Source organism: Monodon monoceros, unplaced genomic scaffold, assembly GCF_005190385.1.
Source record: "Monodon monoceros isolate NGI ecotype Baffin Bay Population unplaced genomic scaffold, NGI_Narwhal_1 Super_Scaffold_18, whole genome shotgun sequence".
NCBI classification, from domain to species: Eukaryota; Metazoa; Chordata; class Mammalia; order Artiodactyla; family Monodontidae; genus Monodon; species Monodon monoceros.
Window position 1 is genome coordinate 83,793,881 of NW_021703774.1, and position 25,376 is coordinate 83,819,256.

The window sequence follows — 25,376 nt, forward strand, 5'->3', positions numbered from 1 at the left end:
AATTTACAAGACCTAGAGTGAACCCTAATATAAACTATGGAATTTAGTTAATAATAGTGTATCGATATTGGCTCATCGACTGTAACAAATGTACTACATATTGATAATAGGGAAAACTGTGTGTGAGGGTGGGAGTGAAGGATATATGTAGGAATTGTCCATACTTTCCATTCAATTCTTCTATAAACATAAAATTGCTCTAAAAATTAGTCTTTTTTTTTTTTTTTTTTTTTGCGGTACGCAGGCCTCTCACTGCTGTGGTCTCTCCCGTTGCGGAGCACAGGCTCCGGACGCGCAGGCTCAGTGGCCATGGCTCACGGGCCCAGCCACTCTGTGGCACGTGGGATCTTCCCGGACTGAGGCACGAACCCGTGTCCCCTGCATTGGCAGGCGGACTCTCAACCACTGTGCCACCAGGGAAGCTCTATTTTTTTTTAAGTAAGTAAAATTTTCACAACTCATTTTATCTCCCAGTCCTACCTCCTGGAGATTAGATTTGATTCCACAGCTAGAATGCATGCTTCTCCTTCATGTTTCTGGACTGTTCTGTATTTCTCTTAATCTCAGCACCTCTATGTTATATCTTTCCCACAAGAATGTAAACTCCGTGAGGACAGGGACCGTAGCTTATTCATCTTTGTGAGATCATGTCAGTCTTCTCTTCAGACCTCCCAATGCCTTCCCTTACCATGTGCTTTGGGTGCATTAACTCATTTATGCATCCTTAAAGCAACCCTATGAGGTAGGTCAGTCTTATTCCCATCAAATATGAGAAAATCGAATCACAGAGAGGTTAAGAAACTTGTCCAATGTAACAAAACTAGTAATTAGCAGAGCTGGGATACCAACCCAGGTAGTCTGGCCCCAGAGTCTGCAGTTAAAAGTACCAGAAAACTCCAAAGTGTTTTGAACTGCAGGTTACACACATTTGGGGTGATGAAATCATTTTAGGGTGCCTTCAAAAAGCATATTTTTTAATGCAATAATAGAACGGAAGAAAAAAAGCAGAAATACATTGCATATGGTAGGAGTGGTATTGTTTTGTGAAGTTTGTGTTTTTTGTATATTACCTGTGTGTGTATTTTGTCGGACGCCATGTAAAATGTACTTAGAAAGCTCACCACCTTAATCCGTAGGAAGAGTTGATACCTTGGGTAACAAGAAGCGCAGAGCTGAGGCAGCTCCAGGCTCCTGCCAGCCCAGCTGTAGCTGGCTCTGGTCCCCTTACTCTGAGAGCTGGTCTGCCCTGTTCTGCTGCATGTCCTGGCTTCATCTCGGCAGTTCCTGTCATCATATCCAAACTCAGTGATGTCCAGAGGCAGAAAAATACCATCCCTTCTAGAGAAACCTATACCAGAAGTCCCCAGCAGATTTCCCCTTGACTAGGACAGACACCTCCTTACCTTTTACTGGGCCAGAGCTGAGTCACCTGCCCACTACAAATCATTCTCAAGAAAGGAGACTGGGACCGCCATGATCAGATCCCACTGATCTGATACACCTCTGATCAAAGACTCATCCAGCAAAGAAAGAGTCAGAATGAGCGTTAAGCAATCTAAGTGCTAGCCCTGATAGAACTTGGAAGACCAAAAATGTTTCAAGTAATTTTCTGTCTCCTTAGAGGTGGACGCTAAGGGTAGACTACCCCCCTAGTCATTCACTTATTTATTCAATGGAGAAGTGTTTACTGATTATCTAATGTGTGCCCAGCACTGTGCTAGGCACTGGGGACACAGGGATGAGCAAAAGAGACACGATCCATGCCCCCTGGGGTGACTCTAGAAAGGCAGAGAATAGCTGAACAACTAATTTCAGAAATCCGTGTTTAACTATAAATCGTTAAGTGTTTTTAAGAAAACAAAGGAAAGAGTGTGATCTGAGGTTGTAACAGGAGGATCTAATTTAAATGGGGAGGAGAGGGGTCAAGGTTTGGTCAAAATTATCCAAATATAGAGCAGAGACCCTTGTCCAGCAGAGAGGTTTGAGAACTTTGGCTCCAGGATCTCTTTGTGGGAATGTAAAAGGTAGTCTTTGTGGGACTTCCCTGGTGGTCCGGTGGTTAAGACTGTGCAGTCCCAATGCAGGGGGCCTGGTTCAATCCCTGGTCATTGAACTAGATCCCGCATGCAGGCCGCAACTAAAGGAGGCACATGCCACAACTAAGACCCGGCACAGCCAAATAAATAAATAAATATTAAAAAAAAAAAAGGTAGTCTTTGTTCCTAGTACTCAGAGGTCCTTTGCTAATCCTGGCTATTGTTGATTATTCCTAGCAGAGGCGTGGGTCACTGTTCAAGTTGTTGCTCACAGGAGATTAGAAACCAAGACTCCAAGGTGGCTTGAAGGACAGACAGTTGAGCTTCTGTGCACCTCAAGCTGTGAAGAAGAACTGTACAGGACTATGGACAGTGTTATTCGGTACTGAAGGACCCATTCTTTGGAGGTGTTTTGTGGAGTTTGTCGTTGTTGTTGTTGTTCTGATGCGTTGTGCCAAAGGACAGGATCGCGTTCAGGGGCAGGGCTCCCCCCGAATGTAATAAACCTTGCCACCGTAGATCATTCTGGAATATGTGAACACAGAGACAAGGCTAGACTCAAGGGCATCTCCACTGAGGTCAAGTCTGCTGGTCCCTGCAACATGGGGGCAGCCCTAGGGGCAGGCAGAGAAGTGCCAGGACAGGACCCCTCTGTGGACCCCAAGAGCAGCGATACTTCGTTTTTAAGTTCTCTGTTTTGTAATATCCTTTCTTATCAAAGCCGTCAGCAAAATCCTAACAAATCTTATTTCCTGATCTCAGCTATCACCGTCCTGAGTTGGAGACAGGGCCAATGTCCAAATTGGGCAAAATGGCACAGGGGAGACAAACGCATAACTGAGGAAGGAGGAAGTAATAGCTTGGATCCCTACTATGGACTCTGATGACAAGCAACTACCAGAATTGGTTTGTGGAATGTGTAAACACTTCTTAAAGGTTGCCCGGAAATCCCCAGAAAGGGAAGCCTGGTAATAGACAGTACTTCTGCAATTAAAAGAGATGATTTGAGACTACAGTGTTTTGTGCATTAAAGAGATATGTGAAGTTTGGACATTTGGATTACAAATCTATCCTTTCTAGTTTTCACAAGCACCCTGAAAGTGATTTATTTATTTTAGGAGAGTAAGTTATAGGAAATGCCTAACCCAAGGCTGCTGGGCAAGTAAGCATCATGGGCTAAGTCCATGCACCCAAGGTCATTCTGTTGTGCCACGCTGCCTCCCTGAATAAAACTTACCTGGGGGCTTCCTTTCAAGACCTTCAAGAAAAGAAGGCTGGCTCATTTTCTCCCACTCCACAGTCAGACTCTGGGAGAACAGGCAGAGGGATAGAGAGGGAGGAAGCGCCAAATCTGACTACATGTTGGATCTGTTTCTTTTACTTTAACCTTTGCTTCCCGTTGCTTTTGTTCACTAAAAGGATACTGTCTATACATAATGGCCTGCCTTGGGGCACCCTGCCCCTCTGCCTGAATGTTAAACCAGAGTGCCTTTGTTCAGGGAAACATCCTGACCCTGTCCACCTGTGGATGGCTGCAAGAAAGAAGAAATGAACACATCCCCTTCCCGAGGTTGGCCATTCCAGGGGACATTTGCAAATCTTATGGCCTTTTTACTTACTTCCTTATCTCCTCCCCATCTCTGTGCTATAAAAGAAACTGGGATCCAAAGCCAGATAAGACAGTTACTTTGAGACATTAGTCTGCCACCTTCTTGCTCTGCTGGCTTTCCGAATAAAGTCCTATTCCCTGCCTCAACACCTCGTCTCTGATTTATTGGCCTGTCGTGTGGCGAGCAGAGCGAGCTTGGACTCAGTAACACAGCTACAAGAAGAAAAGGAGGAAAAAACTTTTCTTCTAGTAGAAACTGAGGCCTCTTATTTTATCCTTTTAACTTCCCACTTCTTCATCTACAAATTAATCAACATCTATACCCATTTCCCACAAATAAAGCTCTTTTTCCCATTTAAAGCCAGTCTTCTGCCAAAGCCTCCAACTTCTACCTTCTCCCCCCTCTCAGATCTTGTTCAACCTGCCACTCTCTTGTACTCTTCCTCTCCTCCCCGCTGGTTCCTGCCCCTATGCCCATAAATATGCTCTCATCTTTCCCATCTTAACCCACCACTTTAAACCCAAATCTCCCTCTAACTATGGACCAATTTTTCCCATTGTTATCCACACTTCTCAAAAATGTAGATTTATACTTGCTTACTTACATCCCAATAACTTCTCAATTCATTCTCAACTAGCTTATGCCTCCATTTATGTCATCCTAATGTCCTAATGGATACTTCTTTTTAAAAAAACTATTTAGTTTCACATACATAGAAAGAAGTACATGTAAGCATACAGTGCAAAGAATGACCACACCTATGTATCTGCCACCAGGTTAAGAAATAGGACATTGATGGCCCAATATTGTCCTTATATACAAGGGTCATGGTGAGAGAGGAGAGACAATACTGATTATAAAAGTCCTATGAATTCCTAAGAGTCCTTACTACATCGTGGAGAACTCCTTTTTGATTTCCTCTTCTCTGGGAAATGTCTGTTGGCTACCATTTTGTTCTGAGGGCTCTAGTTACCAAAAAAGACAAACTAGAGAAATCAGTAACTTGACTGAACAGGACTCTACTCCCTGCCCCCAGATTCAGAAGTTAAGCTTTATTCATGAGAGAATTTCTCATAACACTACCTTGGTTGCCACAGACAGAAAAAGTTGGGTGGAGAAAAATTATTAAGCCCTTAGGCAGTGAAACAAATCGTGACGGGAGCAAGGTTTATATTTCCAACTGGCAAATAACTTCTCTATCACAGTATCACCAACTGAAATGGTCGTGGTGAGGCAGAAAACATCAAATAAATGAAGAGAAGACAGGGATAAAAAGAAGCAGGGTAAGGCATGCGAAAGCCACAGCTTGTACCAACGTTGCCCAATTTTTCATTTTCATTGTAATAGTTCATAATCAAAGGTGGACAATAAACCATCTAAAAGATGTATTGTATATATTTTTAAACACAAAGGCTCATTTTGATTCACACCTAAACTTTAGGAAACATACATCATCATGAAATCCTTTTAAAAAAAGTGACAGATAAATGAAAGTAAATGGCTTGATGTTAATTAAAGAAAAAAAAAAAAAAAAGAAATAGGACGCTACTAGCACCCCAGAAGCCCTATGGTGTTCTCCCAATCACTACTTCCTCCCTCCTCCCTAATGTAGCATCATCCTGACTTCTCATTCCATATATTAGTTTTGCTTGTTTTTAACTTTACATAAGTGGAAACTTACATTATGTCGTCTTTTGTGTCTGACTGTCTTGCTCAACATTATATTTGTATGGTGTAGCCATGCTATTGCATGCAGTCATGGTGCATTCATTCCTACTGCTGTATAGTACTCCATTGTAAGAATATGCTGCAACTCATCCATGTCATTGTTTACGGACGTTTGAGGTTATTTACAGTTTGAGGCTATTTCAAATAAGATTCAACACGAACAGTCTTGTACGTATCTTTTTGCTGTACCTATACACATATTTCTTCATCTGTTTTTACAGGAAGGAAGTAGTTTGGTTAAGGCCGCCATAAAATAGGTTGGGAAAATTAAGGCACAATTATGTTCAACCAGTGGGACAAGTTTATCATGAACAACTACTATACTTACACGGAGATGCAGAAGACATGAATGCAGAGCCAAGAGAAGGTACTTGAGAAAGAGATGTGTCCTCGTGTGTGGAAATTCACAGAGAATAGGGAACAGAAACAGAGTGTGTAATTAAGTACAAAACTGCATAGGCCCAGAGTAGAGGCAACTTTTAGAACCTCTGGGCTAAGACTAGACAGTTTAATACCAGGGCTGGATTCCTCACTGTTGCTCACCCATAGTCTGTGACACAAGAGTCACCTGGAGGCCATGCATGGGAGAGGAAGGGGGTGTAGGTCTGGGGGTCATTTCTATAGATCCTAGACATATTTCTGCCACAGTGTCTTCTTCCCTCTGCCACCTATATCTGAAACAGAGGCTAAAACCTCTGTGAATGGAGAAATTTCAGACGGACTCTGCACTTCCTCTATCCTTTCCACCCTACAGGTCCTGGGAGGCAGAGGAGAGCCAGGGCGGATCCCCCAGGAGCAAGAGGGGCTTATCAAATGCAAATTTTCATTTCTGACAAAGGAAGCTTGAAATGTGGGAGTGTAAGGAAGCCATTGAAGGTGAGAAGGGCAGAAGAAAAGCTGAATGGCTCTATGGGGATTTGGGATTAGAAGAAGGGGAGTGTGGCTAGCTGCAACTGTCATCATCACTATTGTCATCATTATTATTGTCATCCCTTAAATTTGTATCACATAAGAGTTTACAAAGAGCTGTCTAATCCTTGACTTCCACGTCTTTGCAGGGTGGCAGGGCAGGGATTACTCTCATTTTGCTGAACTGCCCAAGAGCCGGCTGGATGGAAGGCAGGGTCAAGGCCCTAAACTGCATCTCCAGTCCCTCCTCAAGAGCTCACAGGGCCAGGTCCTTTCGTCGGGGGAGTGGAACAGGGAAAAGAGCAACGCAGGGACACGGGCCCCACGGAGGAGAAGGACAAATATAGCAAGAGATCTGGAAATGGCCAGAGGCTAACGCAGTTGCAGGGGGCGAAGTGGAGAGGTTGGAAAGCTGTGCCGACTCAGAAAACTTTGTCTCGTTCTGGCATAAGTCCCCGAGCCACCTGGAAGGTGTAGGGATGCCCACCGGGAGGGCACAACCCGCGCTTGCCGCGGAGGCGGAGGGTGACTTCGTGGCGACCCCGAACATTTGCGGACCGCGGGGCTCGGAAAGTCAAGCTTCCCGGGACGCCCCACAGAGGGTGGGAGCCAGGTGGCACCGCCCCTCCCGGACGCGCGTTGAGCGCCCTCTGTCACCCCACGCAGCCCTGCCCGGCGCCCAGGGAAGAGCGGGCCCGCCCAGGTGCGCCGGGGGTTGGGCCGGACTCCGGAAGGTGTGCCGTCGCGTCCCGGCTCGTCCCCCTCTGCCTCTCCCCCGCGGAAAAGTGAAAGTGTCTGCCAGCCGAGGTCGCGCATTGGGGGGGCGGGGCCGGCGCGGACCTGGGAGCGGGCGCCGGGTGTTCCAGGGGCCATGGATGGGCTCGGCCGCCGCCTCCGAGCCAGCCTGAGACTGAAGCGCGGCCGTGGGGGTTAGTGCCGGGCCGGAGCGCGCCGGGACGAGGGCGCGGGCACAGCGGGGGGACCGCGGGCCAGGACAGGAGGTGACGGGGCCAAGGGGCCAAGGCAGGGCGGTGTGGAGGGTCGCGATCGATCGAGGAGCAGTCTGAGGGGGCATTCCGGGGGTGCTGGGCAGGGGTCAGGTGAGCTGGAGAGAAAGGGCGCAGGTAGAGGTGGAAACGGGCTGGTGGGGAAGGGGTCGGAGGTCAGAGGAGAAGCCACGCCAGCAGGGGCAAAGGGGAGGTCGCCAGCCAAAGGAAACCGTTGTGGGGCCCCGGGGCCACGTGTCCTACCAGCCAGGAAGTTTGTGGGGCAACCGCAGGGTGCCTGCAGCTCCCGGGCCCGGCGCCCGCCCGGGAGACACAGCCTCAGCTCCCGGCCGCCCGCCTCCCCGCGCTGCCCCGCCTCCCCGCCCCCCCGCCCCCGGACTCCACTCGTGGGAGCTAGCGACTTTGCCCCGCACACAGCCGCCGGCCACAGCACTGCCTTTCCCCTGCGACGTCACCCCCCTCCCTCCCCCAGGGGCGGCGAGGAGCCCTGGAGAGTGTGGCCTCCAGCAGAGCTGGGATAGAGCCTGCTCAGCTGCTTCCTTAGAGTGTGCGAACCCGGCAAGGCAAGCCTCCCTTATCCCTTGGTCCCCCATTACAGAAGGAAGAATGATTCCTGCCATACAGGGTTGTACGGATTAAATTAGAAGTCAATATTCGCTTCCTTTCTTCTCAGCAGGGGCGCTGGGCTTTGGAAGGAAGGGAATTAGGAATTCATTCATTCTTTTTTTCATTCATTCAACATATATTTATTGCTGCTTACCACTGACCAGCCCGATGGCTAAGCAGCCACAACCCTTAGATACTTTGTCCAGAGGTCCCACCTTCTGAGAAGAAGGGAACCGATTGGAAAGTAAGCAGGGGTCATACCAAGACAGTCCACCCCTTCTAACATTGGTGGTCAAAAGATTGAATGAGACCCCCTCTTACTCCAAGTCCCAGAGCTGGGGAGACCTGGGAGGGGGGAATCAGTGCTCCTTCTGCCATTACCCCTGTCCCCCACCCCTAGCCCTTGCTGTTCTCCCTGAACACAGGTTTCCAGTATCTATCTGGTCATTCCACCTGTACTGAGGCGGAGAGGTCAGAGACCATGGGTTGGGACAGATGCCTGGGAGCGTGCCATGGCAGGAGGAGATGCAGGGTGGGGCTGTGGCCTCTTTTCTCTGGAGAGCACTGGCTTGGTCTTTCCTGGTCTCCCTCGACCCTCAGAAGCCTGTGTGAATGGAAAGGATCTGCTCCCCGCAGCCCAGAGGAAACATTCCAGTTGTTCCCAAAACGGGGCTGATGACTGTGCCTGATGACAATGAGGGACTGTAAGATGTGCAGCCAGTATTACCTGTCCTGAGGTCTGGCACCTACCGGGCAGGAGAGTGTGCCTTCTTCATCTTCCATACTATCCTCCACCTTTCCCAGAATTTCCCCCTCCCTCTTTTGTCCTTTTGGTCCCAAGGCAACTGTGTGGTAGGAGGATGTGTGTGTGTGTGTGTGTGTGTGTGTGTGTGTGTGTGTGTGTGTATACACACACGCATGGGTATAAATCATCCTGATGGGAGGGTTGGCAGTGGTGGTGGTCCTGGGTCAAGAGCAGCTGAGCTAGAAGAGGAAGGGCCAGCTTTCCAGATCAAGGTTCCAGAAAGTCCCTTCACCTATATTCCAGCTAGTTCTGGGACTTTTGTCAGAGGGCTGTGGGAGGCACTTCCTGGTGGAGGAACACGTGTAACCAGACTCCTGACTTCCCTAGAAAGGGCGTCTCCCTCCTAAACTGAAAATTCAGGATAATAATTCCTTTCTAGGGCACTGGGGATTAAATGAGAAGACCCATATTAAACGTGTGTTTGATGGAGGTTTTCTCTTCTGTTGATAACCTCCTTTGAAAGGGGGAAGACTTTTTTCTGGATTTCTTGGTCCTCAGTCCCAAAGTCCAGTAACTCCTTTTGTTTGCGATTGTAAGTTTTGCTGTTCTCTTGGCTCTTCTGATAAAGCAGGAAGAAATGGGCTGAAAATGCAACCCAAAGGATTTAGGGAAAGAAATCATTTCCTGAGGCTCTGGAATGCCCAGGGAAAAGATTTTGCTTCTCAAGGTCTTTTGCAAACAGGAGGCATCCACATTTGTGGGATGTTTGGTGTGTACTGCACCCAGAAGGCAGGAGCATGAGCATGAAACGCTCATCATTCCCACCCCCGACAGATTCTGTTGTATTCCCCAAATAGTCCCTGAATTGCTCTGTGCCTCGGTTTCCCCATCTGTATCCGGAGATGGTGCTTGTTTCTCAGATTGGTGGCGAGGATTGTGCAGCCAGCCTGTGCATGTTGCAGATAAGGTGTGATGACAGATCCGAGTGTTCCAGGTCACTGTTCTCACCATTGCAGTGAATGTAACATTCCCTGTTTTTTTTTTTTGGCTGCACTGGGTCTTTGTTGCTGCATGCAGGCTTTCTCTAGTTGCAGGCAAGCGAGCGGGGGCTACTCTTCATTGCGGAGCACAGGCTTCTCATTGTGGTGGCTTCTCTTGTTGCAGAGCATGGGCTGTAGGCACGCGGGCTTCAGTAGTTGTGGTGCACGGGCTTAGTTGCTCCGTGGCATGTGGGATCTTCCCAGACCAGGGCTCGAACCCATGTCCTCTGCATTGGCAAACGGATTCTTAACCACTGCACCACCAGGGAAGTCCCTACAGTGATTGAAACATTCTTATTTACTGTGATCCTTGATCTCCCCAGGAGTCATGGCTGGGCCACTGAGTACTGGCTTTTACTAGTCCACAGAAGCCAGGTCTGGAACTATTAAGAGCAAGCAGCTGTGTCCCCTATTTCAGCACCACACATTCTTCCAGAGGTCTATTAATTCTTTGCAGGAGTGGCAGACACTGGCACCAAACCCTTTTGCCTTCTAGCTCCTCTTAGGGGCAGCCTCCTGGCAAAAGTCTTTCTCTCTTACCACGTGCATTTACACACTCAAGGGTTTATGTGATAATCCCAGGTGATTTCCTGCTATTCTGTCTCTCTTCCCCAGCCTCCAAACACAGCACCACTGGAGCCCCAGGGCCCAGCTGCTCTGCTCTTAGCTTGTGCAGAACCGTTGACCTGGACAAACCAGGAAAAAAGACTGAGCAGGAGTGGGGGTGGGGTGGAGATCACCTAGATGCTTTCCACTCCACTGAGTGCCCCTCAGGCTACTGATGCAACCAGCCCCCTACTGGAGGCCAGGGAGGCTGTCCTAAGTCAGTGCTTCCTATCTGGGAGGAGGGATTCTTTGCTGGAGCCCTGGAACAGGTTCCAGTGAGACAAGTTTGCCTCAGGACATATTGCAGGGGATGAAAGATGCATCATTGTAGATTGTGCTGAGATATCAGGAACTCTCCAACCCAGAGATGGACTTTGCTCTTTATTTCACCACCAGGAGAGGATTAGGTTCATTTTGATGTCCAGGAATTCCTCTTGCTAGAACAATTTCTCCACTTAAATAATGAATGAGGTCAAGTCTATTGATTTTAATCAGGGGAGGCAGGGGCAACCTTGCTGTGAGGAGTTTTTGGTCCTGTGCTCTTGCTTTGCAGCCTTGAAGTCCTGGAAGTCCCAGAGTGCAGCAGGGGGCCATGTAGAGGTTATCTGCTGCCATTGACTGAGTTAGGAAGTGAAAGGTTGGGAATCAGTTATGGAGATATAAGATCCCTGTCCTGGGACTGACAAGTCATTCTCCGCTATCAAGGGGTTGTAAATAAACCCATTGCACAACCTTCAGCCCAGAATTAAAAGCCCTTAGCCCAGAAGCAGCTGGGCTCTGGAGGTGTTTGCCTATGACCTTTTCTCTCACCACACCCTGGGGCTCTTGGGAGGAGCTGAGGTCTGAGCTGCAGTGCCAGGATGCTGCCTCTGTCAGTGCAGGCGTTCTGCTGCCTTTCTGGGTCCTGTCACACAGGCTTCTTGCTCAACTATTGGGTGCATAGGATGGAAACTGCTCTCCCCTGTTTGGAAGACAGCACGTGGCTTGGCTTCATAGAGTTGTGGCTGGAGACTGAAACGGCAGCCGCTTTCTCAGGCTTTCTGTAGCCAGTCTGTTAGAGGAAAGGCAAGCACTCCATGCCTTACAGGCCCAAGAAGATGGAAAGACAAATGGTAGGCGGGATACTCAGGCGCTTCTGCAACTGGCTGCCTCGACACGGAGCAGGTCTGGACTGGATTAGCTACTTCTTTTTTCCAGGGTGACCCTCTTCGATGGGGCTGTTTCTTCCTTGAAATACTTCTTTTTCTTCTTCTTTTATATCTCATCCTCCCCCTGGTTCCCCATGTGACCGGGCCAGGAGGTTTCCCCTGTTGGTTTTTAGAGCCGGTCATGCCCTGTGGTCACAGTCACGTGGCCCTTGGCCTGTTCCGATTTCTTGAGTCCAAGTCAACTCGGGGTGTACTGTTTCACTTAGGCAGAGTTTCTGCTACCCTGGGGCCTCGGGCCTCCCAGGTGACCTCCCCAGTATATTTCCTTGGCTTCCGAATCAGTGACTTCTTTCCTCCTCTTGCCCCCCCACCCCCGGTGGTTCCAAATCTCCCAGGCAGGCACGGAAACTGCCCAGTTGGCTCTGATCCCGTGCCTGGACCTGAGGTGCTGGGCAGGCTCCAGGGACCTCGGTGTCGGTATGACGGCCTAAAAGTGCCAAAGATACTGGAGCCTCACATCCTCCACTCGGGGCCTGGATCAATGAGATACCAGTGGGCCCTGGTGTCTTGGTTTCAGGACCTCCCCAGGATAATCTGGGGGAAGTTGTAAAGGAACCAGAAAGGGCCCAGGAGCACTGTCTGCCCAACTTTGCTGGAGGGCAGCACTTCTTTGAATACCTCCTCGTGGTTTCTCTCAAAAAAAAGCCTTCGGGGGATGATTATGAGCCCACAATCACCTACCAGTTCCCCAAGGTAAGGATTGAAGGAAGGGGCAATGGGGGGCAGAGGGTTTGGGTGTTTGAGAGGCGATGGGCGGGGGTGGGGTGCCGTCTCCCCACCCCCAGCCCCCCACCCTGCGGGGGCTCGTCTAGAGCTGCCCTGAGCTCACTGCTCCTGTTTCCTTCAGGTCCAGCCCTGTTTTCTCTTATCACCCGCAGAATCTAGGTCTGTAATGAACTGACCTAGGCTCCCTAGCTGGGAAACTAGGCTAGTTCTTCTGCTGTTTGGGGGACCTCCTAATTCTTCCAAATTCTATGCTTAGCCACCCTTCTCTGTAGAGAAGCTTACCTTCTGCCAGAGGTCCTTGCAGGAATCCCCTCCCTGGGGTGGGTGGGAGGGAAAGGGTGGAGCAGGCACGTAGCTGGTGGCCACAGCCCAAGCATCAGACTCCTTCTTGTCTGGTCCCGCAGCGGGTGAAGGGGTGGGGTTAGGGCATCTTTCTCATTAACCCTGACAGTGAGGCTACTGAGCTGGCCGCTTCTCTTCTCAGATGCGTTATCTCTCTGATGTGGTCCTCCCAGGAAGCCAGGAGGTCTCTGGGCCTTTCTGCACTCAGCATGGTCCTGGCCCCCTTCCTGACTATGTAGATCCTTAGGATACTGAAGTCCAACTCAGGTTCATGTAGACTTGGCCCGGGAGGGACTATTTCAGCGTTGGGGTTCTTCCAGCCAGACCCAGAACGCAGTCTCTATGCAGTGATGGGCACAGAGTAGCCCGCCAGCCCCCAAGCCCTCTCCACCTGCTCCTACCTCCACATCCACCTGTCTCTTTTCCCATTCCTTGTAGCGAGAGAACTTGCTTCGGGGACAACAGGAGGAGGAGGAACGGCTGCTCGGAGCCATCCCCTTGTTTTGCTTCCCAGATGGGAATGAGTGGGCCCCACTCACTGAGTATCCCAGGTAATCGCTCGGCCCTGGGACGGGGGAATCTGGGATTGGAGGGGAAGGGTGAACCACGGGGTTCCTGCACCCCCCCCCCCCCCTTCAACTGGATTTCTCACCAGCTTCCTTCCTGATGGGGAGGGGCTGGAGTTGATTCATTTCTAAACATCTTGCCTGGGACACCTCGAGGCAAGAGAGCTCAGGTAACCAGGTTAAGCAGTCCCTTCTAACAGAAGGGCGAGGCTCTTTCACTTGTCCTAGGAGCTAGTCACTGTGTTTTGACGGCCTCTGGCAGAAGATGGACTTAGAAGAAGTCCTTTGGCCTCTAAGGAGTCCCTTATATGCCAGAGCCTTTTACACCATGAGTCCTGGAATTTGACTGCCTGAGCTCAAGTTTTGGCTTTAGCACTTATGAGTTGAATGACCTTGGATGAGAAACACTCCCCCAGAGTCTCAGTTCCTTTATTTGTAAAGTGGGCATAGTGATTAAACCTACTTCAAAGGGTTGTTTTGAGAACTAAATGTGATGATACATTTAGAGCTTGACACCAATAAGCAGTTTAAATAAATTACTGATGTTACGGTTACTCTCAGGATTAGTCAGCAGCTCCCCTTTACCCTCCTCACCCCCCTCAGCCCTGCTCTGACGCTGACTGCCTTCTTGCTTTAGAATGTAGTGAGCAGGGACTTCCCTGGTGGTCCAGTGGTAAAGAATCCGCCTCACAATGAAGGGGACACGGGGTCGATCCCTGGTCAGGGAACTAAGATCCCACATGTCGCAGGGCAGCTAAGCCCAAGACACAACTACTGAGCTCGCATGCCTCAACTAGAGCCCACGTGCTCTGGAACCTTTGCACCACAACTACAGAGACCACTCACCCTGGAGCTTGCGTGCCACAGCTAGAGAGAGAAAACCCACACGCCACAACTAGAGAGGAGCCCTCTCACCACAACGAAGAGGCTGCACGCAGCAACGAAGACCCGATGCAGCCAAAAATAAATAAATAAATCATAAATAAATCTTAAGGAATAAAAAGAACCTAGTGAGCAAATGTAAACCAGGTCTTGTCTGCTCTTCCTCAGGGAGACCTTCTCGTTCGTTCTGACCAACGTGGATGGCAGCAGGAAGATTGGATACTGCAGGCGCCTCTTGGTTTGTGCAGCTCAGAACTGGCCCCTCCTCTCTGCAACCTGTTCTGCTCCACAGCTGGGTTTGCTCAGGCCTCAGTTGCAAAAGCCAAGGCTCCCTGGCAGAGGTGGTTGTAGAGAGAGCACAGCCCGGTAACTGCTGCCATGTTAGTGCCCTGTGCCACCTCACAAGAATGGGGACGCGCACCCCTCCTCACCCACCCAGGGCACCTTTGCTGCCATGCTTTGGACTCTACTCTCCCCAGCTCGGGCGGGAAGCTTCATTCTAACCCGCTCCCCGCCCTCTCTATCCAGGCCTCATTGACTTGGCCCCTGCCTCCCACAGCCTGGCCTGGGATTTGGACAACGCAGCTCAGTCCTTGGGCTCTCAAGTCACTTTCATAGCGCTCTCCTGCCTAGCTGTTTCCTCGTCTCTACAACACACTTGCTCCCTCTTTGCTCACCCCTGATAGTGTTGGTGCCGATGCAGGCAGTGTTCGCCCTTGAGCCAACCAGCCCCCTCAAGGCCACTTTCTTTGGATTTCGGTGACCGTTCTGGCCTCCCTGCTGCCTCTCGCATGAGTGGGACCTCTGCACAGCCAGGTCTTTCTCCCTCCAGCCCACCATTCACCATGGATCCCCCAGCCCCAGCCACCAGCCCTGTGCCCCATCAGCCCCAGTTGCATAGAGGCCCTGGGGAGGCTGCAGCACTGAAGGAGCCTGTCCGTCCCTCCCTAGCCCGCCGGCCGTGGTCCTCGCCTCCCCAGGGTGTACTGCATCATCAGTGGCATTGGCTGCTTCGGCTTGTTCTCCAAGGTAGGGGTGGAACGGGATTCCTCGGGGCCTGTTGGGCCTGTTGAGCCTCCAGGTCCACCTGGCTGCCTGCCCTGCCTGAGCCCCCTGTGCTCCTCCCCCACAGCTGGGGTCAGGCGAGGCACCCTGGGGAGATTCAGGCAGACAGGCGATTGGACTTGACTTGGCTTTAGGGAAAAGTAGGAACTGAAGCTAGAGGACTGTCTCCCCTGCAGAAAGCCCACTGCTCCCCGTCTAGGCAGGTAAGAATGCAGCTGGAGAGGGACATGGGTAGAGCTCCAGGTTAGGAGTGGGGAGTTCCAGTTCCTCATCTGTCAAATGCATGTAATGGTCCCTCACCTTCCTATCTCATGGGTTGGTGTGAGGCTCAGATGACATGATACATGAAGAAGACAGAATACTAAACAGATATAAAGACAATTATACAGTGGGGCTTGGGGGACTCCCTCTGACTCCTTCCAGGGTAGAGGGGGAAGTTGAGGTCTCCAGGACTTCTGCTGGAGCTAATTTGAGTGCTAGTACACCTGAGTTGGGATCAGAGAGGAGTCCTTCCGAATGGGTGCGGCATGTCTTAGTGGCCAGAAAAGGGCATCAGTGTGCTCTGCCCCAGGCAGGCCCCTTGAAGGATGAAGGTAATATACTCCATCAGCCTTGGCTTGGGTGGACGGTTCATCTGTGCAGGGTTCTGTGGATGAAGGCCATCCCTCGACCTGGGGAGCCTCTGGTGGAAGTTGGAGGGCAGAGTGGCACCCAAGAGGCCCAGCTTCTAGTCTCCCACTCCATCTAGCACAAATGAACATGGTACCATCAGGGATGACGAGTTTACTCTAGAATGACTTCCTGGGGAAGGTAGCTCGTGCTGATGTTAGGAGAAGGAAGGAATACGGATCGGTAGAGAGAAGATGAAAAGAAGAAGGCTAGGAGCAAAAGCAGGTCTTGCGCAGGAGATAAACAGCAAACTGGTTTCTGCCAGGGAGGAAAGAACCAGTTAAGGATTGGCGGGACCAGCCTCACACATGAGATCTCAGCTACCAGCCTGGGAGCGTCCCTTTGAGTCATGTTTCCCGTGGTCCTCTTCCATGCAGATCCTGGATGAAGTGGAAAAGAGGCATCAGATCTCCATGGCAGTCATCTACCCATTCATGCAGGGCCTCCGAGAGGCAGCCTTCCCTGCTCCTGGGAAGACCGTCACCCTCAAGAGCTTCATCCCCGACTCAGGCACTGAGGTGGGTGAGCAAAATGGACAAGACCCTCCCTGACTGCAGGGGGCGTGTTCCTGGGGCACCTCTCGTCACAGTGCTCCCATTCACCAGAAACTGAGCCAGGCAGGCACTGGGGCTTGGCTCGAATTATTGGCGGCAGAGCTGAAAGTCAAACCCCAGTGTTCTGATCCTCCCAACCTGATGCTCACAAGGACCTACTTACTCTTTAAGCCACCAAGACTTTTATTTATAATAAACAAATCATGTAAGCTGAGGCTCCTGGTCCTAGAATGGCCTTTGCCCCCAGCCGCCAAACTGCCACTCTTCCCCATTACCTCACTTATCTTCCGGTGTCTGTCCTATATCTCTACCTTATGGCCTCCACCTGTCTTTTTCTTATCACACGTCCCCACCCCTGAGTCTCCACCCATGCCACAGTGGGGATGCTATTGTTTTAAGACGCTAAGCATACAAAGCAGCAAGTAGAACGTTGTTTTAAGAATTCCAGTCCTGACCCCTGGTACTCTGGATAATCTGTGTGTCCTCTGCTTCCCCAGATCAGAATAAGGGGAGGGGCTAGGCTTGTTCACTTATTCAAAAAATAAGTGTGGCAGGCTAGCTATGCACCGAGTTAGACTATTTTCTGGCTACGAAGCGGTAAATAAAATGAATGTGGTCCCTGACTTCATGGAGCTAAAAGTCTAAAGACGTAAATAAGTAAACACACAAATAAATAATTAAAAATTGTATGATTGTGATGAAAAGGAAACAGGATGCTACATGGGAAAACGCTGAGAAACACAGGTTGACACCTTGCATTAGGTGGCCAGTGAAGGCCTCTGAGACATAAAGGAGGATAAGGATGAAGAGAGAGAATATTGTAAACCAACTATACTTCAATGAAAAACGAATAAGTTAGTTTTTTTGAAAAAGAGTGAAAGGCAACCCAGGGGAGGGAAGAACCTCCGGCAAGAAAGAGCGTGACATGCTCAAGGAACGGAAAGGAGTTGATGCGGGGAAGCGAGGTGAGGCAGGTGGTGAGAGAGGCGGGCCTTGCGGGCCACGTAGGGGATTACATCAGTGTCATCCTCAGAGCGTAGGGAAACCATGGGTGGGTTTTCAGCAGTGGGGAGGCACGGTCAGATGTACTCCTTTGGGGAAGATAGGGTGGAGGCTGGTAGAGACCCAGCTTTCAGGGGTTTGTGTGATTTTTTCAGTGTGGTGACTCCCCCTCTCTCTGGTTTCCCCACAGTTCATTTCGCTGACGCGGCCCCTTGACTCCCACCTAGAGCACGTGGATTTTAGTTCTCTGTTGCGCTGTCTCAGTTTTGGGCAGATTCTTCAGATCTTTGCCTCTGCAGTGCTGGAGAGAAGAATCATCTTCCTGGCAGAAGGTCTCAGGTTGGTCCAGCCACCGAGCGGGGTCACCTGAACTGACTGGCATCCCTGGGCTCCAAGGAATAGACCGGGGGGTTCTCGAAGGAAATCAGGCTGTAGGACCTGTGTGCTCCCCACCCTCCTGCCACCCTGCCTTGATCTGCACTAAGCCTAGAAAATGGCTGTTATAATTCCCTGTTTCTGCCTCCAAGCTTGATCACTGCCTAAGCCTGAAGGAGGTTTGTGATTTAGCTCTGAGAAGTACATGAAGTATTCCCATGACAGCCCTGGAGGAGACCAGTTAGGGTGGATGCAGACATGATTCTGCTCTTGAGAAGCTGAGGGAGGACAGGGCAGGAAGTCATATAGTGGTAGGGAGGTCCAGCACACTATCCTTAGTGGCAAACACACGTCATTTGTCCATTTATTCACTCATTCAACAAACACTTATTGTGTGTCAACTGTTTACCAGATGCCAAACATCAGGAAGATACAGACAAATAAGACATGGTCCTAGACCTTAAGGGAATGTAGAATTATCCCCATTTGAAAAGAAAGCACAGGTATTGAAGTCAACAGAACAAAGTTCAAGTTCTTTTCCTCTACCTTTAGCTACATGGTGTTCCTTAGGTTAGGTTCTTAACTTCTTGAAGTCGTGATCTCCTTATCTGTAAAATGGAGATCTGTAGCTACTTCATAAGGGTGTGGTAAGGATTAAATGAAGTAATGCACATTAGGTAACTAGCACTCTGCCAGGCACACACTGGTAAGTGCTAGTTGTTTTTCTTAATAATAAGTTCATAGTTGACTATATCCCTGTGTATAGTTGAAGCAGAATAATATCATGTCTTGGTCTCTACCTCTTAGGGGCTTCAAGTCTGAGAAAGACACGGGGAGATGTGTGACAGAATAGAGAAGGGAGAAAAATCGTAAGACAGTAGAAGGTTGACCTATTTATGTCTTGGGATGGAGAAAGCTGCTTATATTGGGCTGACAACCCTGGTTTTATCTTTTAGGGAAGAAGAAGAAAAGGATATTAGGGACCCAGATGTTAGGCCAGAGGGCCAGGTGAATGTCATGGGTTTTAGAGGAAGGGAAGCTTGGGCAGGCAATGGGGGTCTGTGGGTTGAAAATTCTGTAAAAATCAGTGATAACCAAAAAGGCACCAGTAGTAGGCCAATCCTTGTGGAAAGTGGTGTAATTTTTTGCTTTGGAAGTAGCTCTTCCACTCTCTGCCCTGTAGGGGACTGAGAGGTTTCTGTCACAGCTGGAGCTGGGATTCTGGCCTTTTCCCCCTAAGATCAGTGTTTAGGAAGTGAAGGGGACTCTGGCCTGGACATGGGCAAAGGCCGGCAAGACTCATCTCTCAGGCGTTAACTTTCTTCAGGGAGACTCCACCACTCCCCACTTCCTTCCTACACTGAGTGTTTCAGATCTCTGCAACTCAGGCAGGAAGGGGACTTCCAGTCAGCCTAAGCCTTGGCGAGACTCTCAGAGACTCCATCTTTCTAACTCAGGAAGCGCTAGCTCCATACCAAGAGCTGAAACAAGGTTTCTGCATCTGTGTTGTGATTGGCTTTGGCTTTGGGGTAATTTGGAGAAATGAAGAGCCATGAAAGCCAGTGGAGAATAGAGAAGACAGAAAGGGGGTTCGTGTGTGTGTGTTGGAGGGGCAAAGGGGGGAGGGATTGGGGGGAGCTGGGCCCGAGTTGTGACTTAGGCAATAATTACACAGGGAATGCTTCGTTGGGAAGGGTGGAGGAGCCACTTCTGTGGGACTTTCCAGGTAGGAATTGCTGGTCAGAAGTTCCTGGAATCCAGGAATTTCCCAAGCAAACTCAGGCACCAACCCGGTAACTTGAAATAACCGCTAGTGGCCAGAGGGAGCTGTGAGAGTTAAAGACTCAGGATGAGACATAAGGAGGAAACAGGCTTGACCTCTCTGCTGCACCCCAATGTTTACACGTTTGCCTCCTTAACTACACTGAGTTCCTTAAAAGCAGAGCCAGTCTTACGCTTCCTGGTATCCACATCCTTAGCACAGTGGTAAGCACAGAGAAGGGACTCGAACAATGAAGCCATTTCTTCTTCCCTCCCCTCTTTAGAGTCACTCCCCCGGCTCCCCCAACCCCCGGAAGTGAGTTGAGAAGACTTAACTGGGAAAAGAAGGATCAAATAGAGGCCCCATCCTTGATGAGAGGAGCCTCAGCCTCCCAGTTTCTGTACCTTTCCTCCCAGCTACAAGTAGCCACAAGCTCTGTGACTGGCGTGGCTCCCAGACTTGCTTTTACAGGCAGCATGACCAGCTGCTGTCAGTGGTGGGCTGTAGGGGTGGGTCCCTGGGGGGCCCCTCTGACTCTCACTCTCTGTGCCCTGTCCCCAGCACACTGTCTCAGTGCATCCATGCTGCTGCGGCGCTGCTCTACCCCTTCAGCTGGGCCCACACCTACATCCCTGTTGTCCCCGAGAGCCTTCTGGCCACTGTCTGCTGCCCCACTCCCTTCATGGTTGGAGTCCAAATGCGCTTTCGGCAGGAGGTTATGGAGAGCCCCATGGAAGAGGTATGATGCCGCAAGAAGAGGGCACGATTTGGAGCCAGGCAGACCTGGATCCCGATCCCAGCTCTGCTACTAACAGCTGGGTGATTTTGCCGCAAGTTGTTTAACCTCTTTAAGCCTGAGCTCCCTCATCTGTAATATCGGAATGACAATGTTCAGTTCCTAGGGATCCTAGGGGGAAAAATTCCGCATAAAGCACCTAGCCTGGTGCCTGACATATAGCTGATACTCAGTAAGTGTCTGCTCCCTCCTCCTGAATGATTTCCCTGGGCTTAAGGGGCAGCACGTGGCTTATTCAGGGCTCACCCAACTGTCCTAGTCCAGCTAGTCCTAATGAGCAGGCCCCAGGTGTCCCATTTTTCTTCTGAATGGATGAGCACAGCTGGTCTATACAACAGCTGGTCTATACAACACACACCCCACTGGGGGCTGTTCACGGTGCGGTGCTTAGAAGTGAACTGACATAGCCTTCCTGCAAACAATGAGCCTTGAAAATGCAGATTTTCAGGGTCATCTTTCTGATTAGCTCAGAGCTCAGTTGGCTAATGAGGATATAGGTCCAAATTCCCTTTGATCTCTGTCAGCTTCTTATTTCTTGGCAGTGCCTCCAGATACACCAGAAAGATGAGTGGTGAAAATAGGCATTAAGAACATAAATCTATCTCCAGTGTTGGAAGAACAACTCAAAACATGTGCTTTGCTTGAGTTGTCAATAGGAACTTTCAAGAGATAGCACGTGATTATAATTTCAAGCCAGAAGAGCTACTTAGGTTTGTCTGCACGGGCTAACTAACCACTGACTCCCTCTGTGTAGACAAAGGGCCTACCAAGGGGAGAGGCAGGGCCTAGAAGTTAGCTATTGAAGGCTTGCAACCCACCCTAGTGGGAGGACTTCCTCCATTTACATAAGAAGTGTATGAGGTCCAGATAACTCATTTGAGTTATCTGAAGCCACACAGGCAAGGATGGAATCTAGCACAGATAGAACCAAAGCCTTTCTTCCACAGAGTGCCGCTGGGAGGTAAAGAAGCAGGCCGTTTCCCTTCCTTGCTTTGCTGGCCCGCTCAGCCCTCCTCAGGACCTCTGAGTACACATGCCCTTTGAGCCAGTATTTGCCTTGTGACTAACTGGGACAGAGTATCAGCCCCATGTTTAGCAATGACTTAAAATGCCCCATACCCAGAAGTTATGAAACTTCCTGATGCTACAGCTCTATCTCCTCAGAAGCTGTGGCTCTTCCTCCACTGGCCTGGCAGGAAGACACCTGAAGGCTACTCAGAGTCCAGCTCCTGCTCTCTAAGAGCCTTGGCCTATTTTATTCCTCTGCAGCTGCTCCGTGAAATGGGCAGGGGGTGAGGAAGGGAGAGGGCTAGGGGCCAGGGAAGGGCAGGGGGATTCCCTGACTCCCCACGTCCACTCTCTGGAAGGGAACGCTTGACAGTCTTTCCAAGTACTGGAAAGACTTCTGGGAACAACTTCACAAAAAATTTCTTCACACACTCTTACCTCCCAGTCCCCGAAGTAAACAGCCTGCCCTGAGTGAAGGCATCTGAGCCTATGTATACAAGTGGTTTCAGGCCTGAACTAGTTCAACTTTTCTCCCTTGATGATGGATAATTACAGTGCTTGCTCTGTCTCTTGGCACACTTCCTAGTTCCTCTCTTTCTTTTTATTTGGGAGAAGGGAGCATGCAGGGATCACTCACCCACCTGTCGAGACCAAGGGTCACAAACTGAAAAGAGGGAGCCAGCAGGCATTTAAATGGCCAACACAGGCTTTGGGGGATTATGATAAACTGCTGAGCACAGGCCTTGACTAAAGGGGGCAGCTGTAACTCAGTTCCATCCGTATGTGGATCAGTGTTAGAGCTCCTGACTTTTCAGGAGAAGCCCCAAATCCAAATTTTATGTGAAATTTTCCGATTTAAATATTGGAAACTAAACTCAATTATTTAAAAATTCTCTGAGGCAAAAAGAAACAGATCTGTAGGTTGGAATCCAACCAGCAGGATGCCTATTTGTCATCTCTAGTCTGGACTGAAGGCCTCTCAGGCAATGATGGAGCTGATACTAGAGCTCAGGTCTCCCAAGTTCCAGCCCTGTGCTTGTCCTACCTGCAGCCTATAGACACAGGTTACTGCCTTTCCTTCCCTCTTCCTGTTGACCCTGGGCTCATTTCCTCCTCTCGCTGTTTCCTGCTGGAAGGCCCAAAGCTCTGTGGGAGTTTTAAAAATGGAACTCCGGGCAATTGTACATAAAGTTGTTGTGAGCATTAAAAAAATCAAAAGATGTCCATCCCTGTCCTAAAGCTGACCAGAGGGAAGGGAGTTGAAGGAGAGTTGTCGGGAGAAAGACGTAGTCCCAAGGACAGCACAACCTTGGCTTGGAAACTGTCCTATTTCTTAGCAGTATCACCTCAGGCAGCTTAGCTTCTTTGGGTCTGTTTCCTCATCTGCGAAACAGGCACAGTACCTGCCTCTACAGGAGCATTGGGAAGATTAAATGAGATAAAATGTGCAAAGCACCATGTGTGCCATGTACTAAATGTTGCATATGTAGAAGCCATTACCATGATCAATGTTTTATTAAGGGAGTGACTGGCTATGGTTTACCCATATTGTCTGTCCCATTTTCCTTAGCTCTCTCCTGTTGCCTGCTTCCTACACCCTCACACCGTTTTCCCAGGAAAGAGGGGGTGGTGAGAAAAGAGTATCAGACAGGAAATGAGAAGTGAAGGTGCTGATTTTATTGCTACTTGGGCTGAAAGTTACAACCACAGGCAGAAATGGAGAAAGGGGAAGAGATCAAGCTGTTTTGCGTTTTTTTCAGGTCCTGTTGGTGAATCTTTGTGAAGGAACCTTCTTAATGTCAGTAAGTGTCTGGGTTCAGATCCCCTGCAGACCCACCACCAATTCAATTGCTCTAGTCTCATTGATGTTCCACTTACTTTAACAAACTTTAAGTACTTTTGTTGAGTGAGAATCCATGCTAACAAGATCTCTCCTCTCAAGGAGCCCATGACAAAGACAGATGACTTCACAAGGCAGTCGGTGTTAGTGCCTTTAGGGCAAGGATATAAACCAAGTACCAGAGGGATAGAGAAACTTACTAGTGTTTAGAGTCAAAGCTTCTGTTGCTTCTCTTCTCTGTGGCCAATTATCTGGGGGGGGGGGGGGGAAGAGTTGGGTGTAGAATTCATCCCCACCTCTCACTCCCTGCCAGCACTTCACTCCACACCTCCCCCGTGACTGCTTAACCTCTGAGCTGCCTCTGTCGTCTCCTAGGTTGGTGATGAAAAAGACATCCTACCACCCAAGCTTCAGGAGGACATCTTAGAATCTCTTGGTCAGGAGATCAAGGGGTCACAGAGTAAGTCCTAGGCTCCTCTTATTTTGGCTTTCTCCTAAGAGCTTGAGGGCATGATTCCCAATAATTCCCTTCCAGAACTAAAACAAATTCACTCAGCTGTCCTGGGCTAGTCCCAGAGGCCTTGATTCTAGGGCGAGTATGAGATTTTATTCTTCCTAAGCAATGGTGAACCCATATCTAGTCTCCCATTTTAATCAGTCAATCAGTAGTTATGAACCCTACCTCACCCCTTCTCCAAGAGCTTTCAGCTTGCAATGAAAGCCACTGGAGGTAAGAGTGGGTAGTTTCATCCTTCCACTATCCTGAGATGGTCTCTGTTCCCTGCAGCTTCTGAACAAATCAATGAGCATGTTTCAGGCCCTTTTGTGCAGTTCTTTGTCAAGACTGTGGGCCACTACGCTTCCTACATCAAGCGGGAAGCAAATGGGCAAGGCCACTTCCAAGAACGGGCCTTCTATAAGGCTCTGACCTCCAAGGCCAACCGCCGATTTGTGAAGAAGTTTGTGAAGACACAGCTCTTCTCCCTTTTCATCCAGGAAGCTGAGAAGAGCAAGAACCCTCCTGCAGGTATACAGTGACAGGCCCCTATCAATCCAAGCCCAGAGGGTCACTGCCTCCAAGTCAGGTGTGGCCCTACGATGAAGAGGAGGGGAGGAAAGAGCATTTCTCTCTAGAAGCCCACAAAAATAGCTGTAATCTTACCAAGTGGGGCTGGAAGGAAAGAACCTGAAGCCTAAGAAAATGCCTCCTGGGCTGATACTTTGCAGAAGTTCTCTGTTCATCAGCCAGCAGGAGGCCGTATGCTCTTTGTTTTAGTCTGGAGCTAATTCCTACTAATTATTATTTGTTTTAGGCCCCCTCTGGGGCCAAATCAAATACCTGTATCTCCAAAGGCCTGTGAGGGCTTGGGCATCCTGGCAGGAATGTTGGTGTAGTCAGGGAGTGTGGGCAGCAGAGAGGATATTCCTGACCCTCACTCCTGAGCTCATCTTAAGTCTGCCTGGCCAGATTAGATGTCTCTAACCCATGTATCTGAACCCACAGGCTATTTCCAACAGAAAATACTTGAATACGAGGAACGGAAGAAACAGAAGAAACCAAAGGAAAAGACTTTGAAATAAGAGCTGTGGCGAACAGCAGTGACTAGACCTATAGGCCAGTTGTGGACTTTGGCCCCTGCCAGCATGGTAGGATGTGAAGCTCTCAGCCCCCAGAATCCACAGCCTTCTTCCGAGTCCTGGTAACCAGGTCTTGCTTCAAGTTGGTGTCCTGAGTTTGGGATCCCTGGAATCAGCTTTCTCAAGACTTTGGAAGGCTCTGACCTCTGTGCTCACAGAGCTGGGCACAAAGCTGCCTTTCCTGCAGAGGTGACACCGGGCAGGAGACAGTAGTAGAGGTGTTGTAGAGTCTTACAAGTTGCTGTAACTGCCCTCTTCCAGGAACCGCTTACAAAACCCTCAACAGAGAAAGCAGTTGTGGCCCAAAGGCTCAGTTTCTCCACATAAAAGAAGAGGTCTGTGGACATGTGAGGATAAGAATAAAGATGAAAATCTTCTTGTTCTTTAAATGTGTATCTCTGGCTTCCACTGTGGAGAGAAAACCAGGAAAACAAGGCAATAGATGTGAGAATAAACTGCGCTAGAAGTAGAGGACCTGGCAATAGTGCCCAGAACTCTGGGACTGTGTTTGGAGTGGTGGGATTACAGGGGTCGGCAGAGCCTTCTAATAGGAAGGGTGAGGGATACTGGTAAAAGCAGCAACCGCGCTGGGGACACAGCAGCAGTTCTTGGTTCTAGTTCGGTGTGCTTTCCAGAATCTTGGGAGGAAAGGCTGC

At 49.7% G+C, this 25,376-nt stretch overlaps 1 protein-coding gene across 4 annotated transcripts; it reads left to right on the forward strand.

Moving 5' to 3' along the window:
* The first annotated feature begins 7,008 nt into the window (after positions 1–7,008).
* DENND2D (DENN domain containing 2D) lies at positions 7,009–25,109 on the forward strand. 4 transcript variants are annotated; one of them, XM_029229929.1, is made up of 13 exons: positions 7,009–7,212; positions 11,375–11,451; positions 12,013–12,188; positions 13,002–13,114; positions 14,180–14,249; positions 14,963–15,040; positions 16,123–16,263; positions 17,492–17,640; positions 20,000–20,177; positions 23,003–23,044; positions 23,458–23,542; positions 23,870–24,109; positions 24,587–25,101. In XM_029229929.1, the coding sequence occupies exons 2-13, from the start codon at positions 11,385–11,387 to the stop codon at positions 24,661–24,663; spliced, it is 1,416 nt and encodes a 471-aa protein (XP_029085762.1). In that variant the 5' UTR covers positions 7,009–7,212; positions 11,375–11,384; the 3' UTR covers positions 24,664–25,101. The 4 variants fall into 4 exon arrangements, with proteins under 4 accessions (XP_029085762.1, XP_029085763.1, XP_029085761.1 ...); XM_029229930.1 differs by lacking the exon at positions 11,375–11,451; XM_029229928.1 differs by lacking the exon at positions 7,009–7,212 and having other exon boundaries at positions 9,887–11,451; positions 24,587–25,109.
* Positions 25,110–25,376: the final 267 nt, after the last annotated feature.

Excerpts from the sequence above, each read along its gene's own strand:
- DENND2D (XM_029229928.1), top strand. The coding sequence starts at position 11,364 with ATGCCTTACAGGCCCAAGAAGATGGAAAGACAAATGGTAGGCGGGATA. Across the intron at positions 11,452-12,012 it reads GCTGCCTCGACACGGAGCAG|GACCTCCCCAGGATAATCTG; the intron begins GTCTGGACTGGA and ends TCTTGGTTTCAG. Across the intron at positions 23,543-23,869 it reads GGAGATCAAGGGGTCACAGA|CTTCTGAACAAATCAATGAG; the intron begins GTAAGTCCTAGG and ends TGTTCCCTGCAG.